Source organism: Etheostoma cragini, chromosome 1, assembly GCF_013103735.1.
Source record: "Etheostoma cragini isolate CJK2018 chromosome 1, CSU_Ecrag_1.0, whole genome shotgun sequence".
NCBI classification, from domain to species: Eukaryota; Metazoa; Chordata; class Actinopteri; order Perciformes; family Percidae; genus Etheostoma; species Etheostoma cragini.
The window spans coordinates 22,216,776-22,220,138 of NC_048407.1; the positions used below are offsets into that span (position 1 = coordinate 22,216,776).

At 40.5% G+C, this 3,363-nt stretch overlaps 1 protein-coding gene across 15 annotated transcripts in view; it reads left to right on the forward strand.

The window, feature by feature from the left end:
* The window catches only part of pax6b (paired box 6b), a 21,876-nt gene extending 18,513 nt beyond the window's left edge, over positions 1 to 3,363 (forward strand). For 12 of the 15 annotated variants that reach the window (XM_034872512.1, XM_034872549.1, XM_034872532.1 and 9 more), the window contains 3 exons: positions 371 to 483; positions 750 to 891; positions 1,612 to 2,832. In XM_034872512.1, coding sequence (XP_034728403.1) covers positions 371 to 483; positions 750 to 891; positions 1,612 to 1,697 — 341 coding nt within the window. In that variant the 3' untranslated portion in view covers positions 1,698 to 2,832. Of the gene's footprint in view, positions 1 to 370; positions 484 to 749; positions 892 to 1,611 lie in introns of all 15 variants that reach the window. The other 3 variants (XM_034872614.1, XM_034872621.1, XM_034872626.1) reach the window with 2 other exon arrangements.

Here is a 3,363-nt window from a genome sequence, read left to right on the forward strand (position 1 = left end):
ATTAAAATCAGCAAAAGCTTTCATGTAGAGCACTTTCACAGCTACTCTGTCATAATCAAAACAACTAGAGACTGTGTAGGCTACAAGCTGATATGTGGGTCTGATTATATTTTATTAAATCGGAATCGCACCACAGTCCTTTTTGTCACTTCCTGTCCAGTCTGAAGGCGGCTGGAATCGGATGGAAACTGTCCGACTTTACCGCAGCTTTTTTCCCCCGCCCCCGCTGCTCCCGCCTGCTCTCGTCTACTTTACAGGCGAGGCGCAGTTCATCTCGAACGAGCCTAGTCTCTCACACTGGAGGACCGCGTGTGTGTGTGGGTTTGATTTCAGCAGGTTTTTAACACTTTTTTTTTATTTGCATTCACAGTGTCTTTTACCTCGGGGTCAATGCTGGGTAGACCTGACTCTGCCCTGGCAAACACCTACAGCGCGTTGCCCCCCATGCCCAGCTTTACCATGGCGAACAATCTACCTATGCAAGTAAGTAAAAGACTAATGCTCAAAGGTCAATTATCAATTATGTCAAAGATATACCTTTTATCTGATATTTTATGATGACTTCTATGATTTAAGGATGGAATCAATAACACCATGAAATTGTTTCCTGCCCAAACAAAAAAATTAAAGGATAGCTTTCTCAGAGAACTAAAATTATGAATTAAATTAAATCAAGACACTGCCTTACAGTATTACGACTACAACTATGGTTGGCTAAGCTAATGTAACATTCTCTCCCCCATCTATAGCCCAGCCAGACCTCCTCTTATTCCTGCATGCTGCCTACCAGTCCGCCTGTGAATGGGCGGAGCTACGACACATACACGCCCCCTCATATGCAGGCACATATGAACAGCCAATCAATGACCACTTCTGGTACCACCTCAACAGGTAGGCAGACAGTTCATTGTTTACCAACATGCTTGGGAATTAATAATAAACAGTGCACTCTTTGAAATATCTGCCACCTTTCCTGTAAATAAGGAGGTACTACATAGCCAACCTTTGATTCATGATCTGTTGCAGCAACTTACCTTTTCTTCTCCATCTATTTGAGAAACTTCATGGTTTAAAGGGATCAATGTCTCCACATTCCACATCATTTTCCTTCTGCAGTTGCATTAAGCTCATTTCATCGCCGCTCTACGTCATCATGTCAATCCCACTACTTCAGCCCATAGTTTAGTTCCACCCCATTAGGATGCTTTTACTGAGAGCCATATATACCGGTTATAGTCATGAAGAGTTAATCATGCATAACCACATTTCCTCTGTGCTAAATTGCTAATTAATTTGATTCATTTGCTGTTCTACTCTCTCTGTTTAAATGCCATTTCCAAAGCCTCAATTTATTGAGCTTGCAAGCCGTTTACTGTGCAACCATGTGCAGAGCATTGTGACTCACTGCGGCCCCACTGCTCGTCTACCTATTTCCCAACATTCAAAGCCCAAATGCTCTGTGCCATGGGGCTAGGCAGTGTTAGCTGTCACACTAACTGTGCATGGTGCATCCACTCATCCAAGTTTAGCATGTTGACGTTTGTATACATGTTACTTACTTATTTATTTACTTTTTTTTTTACTGACATCTTTCTCCTTTTGTCTGTGCAGGACTCATCTCTCCTGGAGTGTCTGTCCCTGTCCAAGTACCAGGGAGCGAGCCTGACATGTCTCAGTACTGGTCAAGACTACAGTAGAGAGAAGAGCTACTTCACCCTGTAACCACCCACTCCACAATCGCCCTCCGGCAGTGCTCCTCACACATACACGGCACAGGAGAGTAGAGAAGGCGAGAGAGAGGGTTGTGAAGAGGCAAAGGACAGGAGAGGAAAGAAAGAGAGAGAGACTCTGGGAGAGCCTTGGGACGTCTGGGCTTTGTGTTTCCAGTGGGACTGTGTGCTGTTCTGTAGCTCTAGGCACATTCAAACGAGGACTTGGAAGAGAGAACAACGATGGAAAGAGAAAAACAATGGACCTCTGTAAAGTGCCCGGTGTTACATTTTTATGGAACAAAAACTTATCTGTTTTTTTTGTCTATTTCCAACTTCAGTCATTGTTTCCTTTTTCTCTGGTGTGTTAGTAAATGGCCATTTGTATGTTAATATGAAAAACCAAGATCAAGTACTGATAGATGGACTGCTAGAAAACCATGTTGGTCTTGCATTTGTTTGAGAGAGGAGAAGCTGAGAGATTCTGCCATGACTATCTTTTGATCTGCTTATATCGAGACTTTCTACCAGCCTTTGCATGGTCTCTGGACGCTGTTGCATATCATTAAAGAGGAAAAGCTGGAGGGAAGACTCTTACTGTGTAAAAAACAACAACAACTATTTATTGGTCTTACTATTTACGAATGAATATTTAGCAGAGGAAACTCAAACTCGATCCACCCACTGACGCTGTGGTCTAGACTCCCCTGACGTGGGCCTGCGTGCCGGCTTATTAACCACGGATCCCTATCATCAGCTCAAAGTGTTCAAAGACGGCACAACATGCAACACAACCTTGGACCTCTTGCTTCGGTGGTTGGATTGACTCTAGAATACCACGAAGAACATTAAATGTGGAAAACAGGTGGAAAAGAAAACCTGTAGTCTGTAAATGGTAGACTGCTTCTTCGATATAATCCAGTTTGTTTGTCAAAATGTAAAGTACTTGTCTTCCCTAGAAATCTTTTCTCCAAAAAGATTTCTCCAATAAAGGTTGATTTCATTTATATCCCCGAGAATATTCTATAAATGTTCCATGCATCATGAAATAAATTTCTTTAGGGTCAGGTACAATTTGTCTCTTAGGTATAGTTGTATTATAGTGTCCTATGGTCAAAAAAAATTGTGCAACTAGAAATATTTAATTCCTATAATTATGATTAAACATTGCTTGACAGAGTTTTAAACTTAAGTGTTTGGCAGTTGTTTACAAGTACATATCAGATTTAATCATTGTTGATTGTAAAACAGACCAAAGCCTTTGTATTTCATCTAGTACACAATGTTTTTTTGTTTTTTTAAAGATATTAGTCTTGTGTTGCAAAATTTTGTAAACACGTTCTGTTCAATTACATTGGCTTCAAGTTCGTAAGACTGCAGTCGAACCCGGCAGTCCTTATTTATAAATGAAGACCATGGGAGGGTTTTTCTAGCATCATCTGTCATGCTCTTTTGAGTTTTGCATTTTTATTTCAGTGTGTAAGTAGAACATGGACACACACTGGGTTTACGTCTGAGCAATGCTTCTGAGATAAAAAGTCTACACGCTGTCTCTTAAATATTTCAATTTAATTTTATTTAAAATGGAGCTTTCTAAATGTATTTTGTGAAAACTATAAAACATTTTGTACAGTAAAATTGTGTCTTAAAGAAA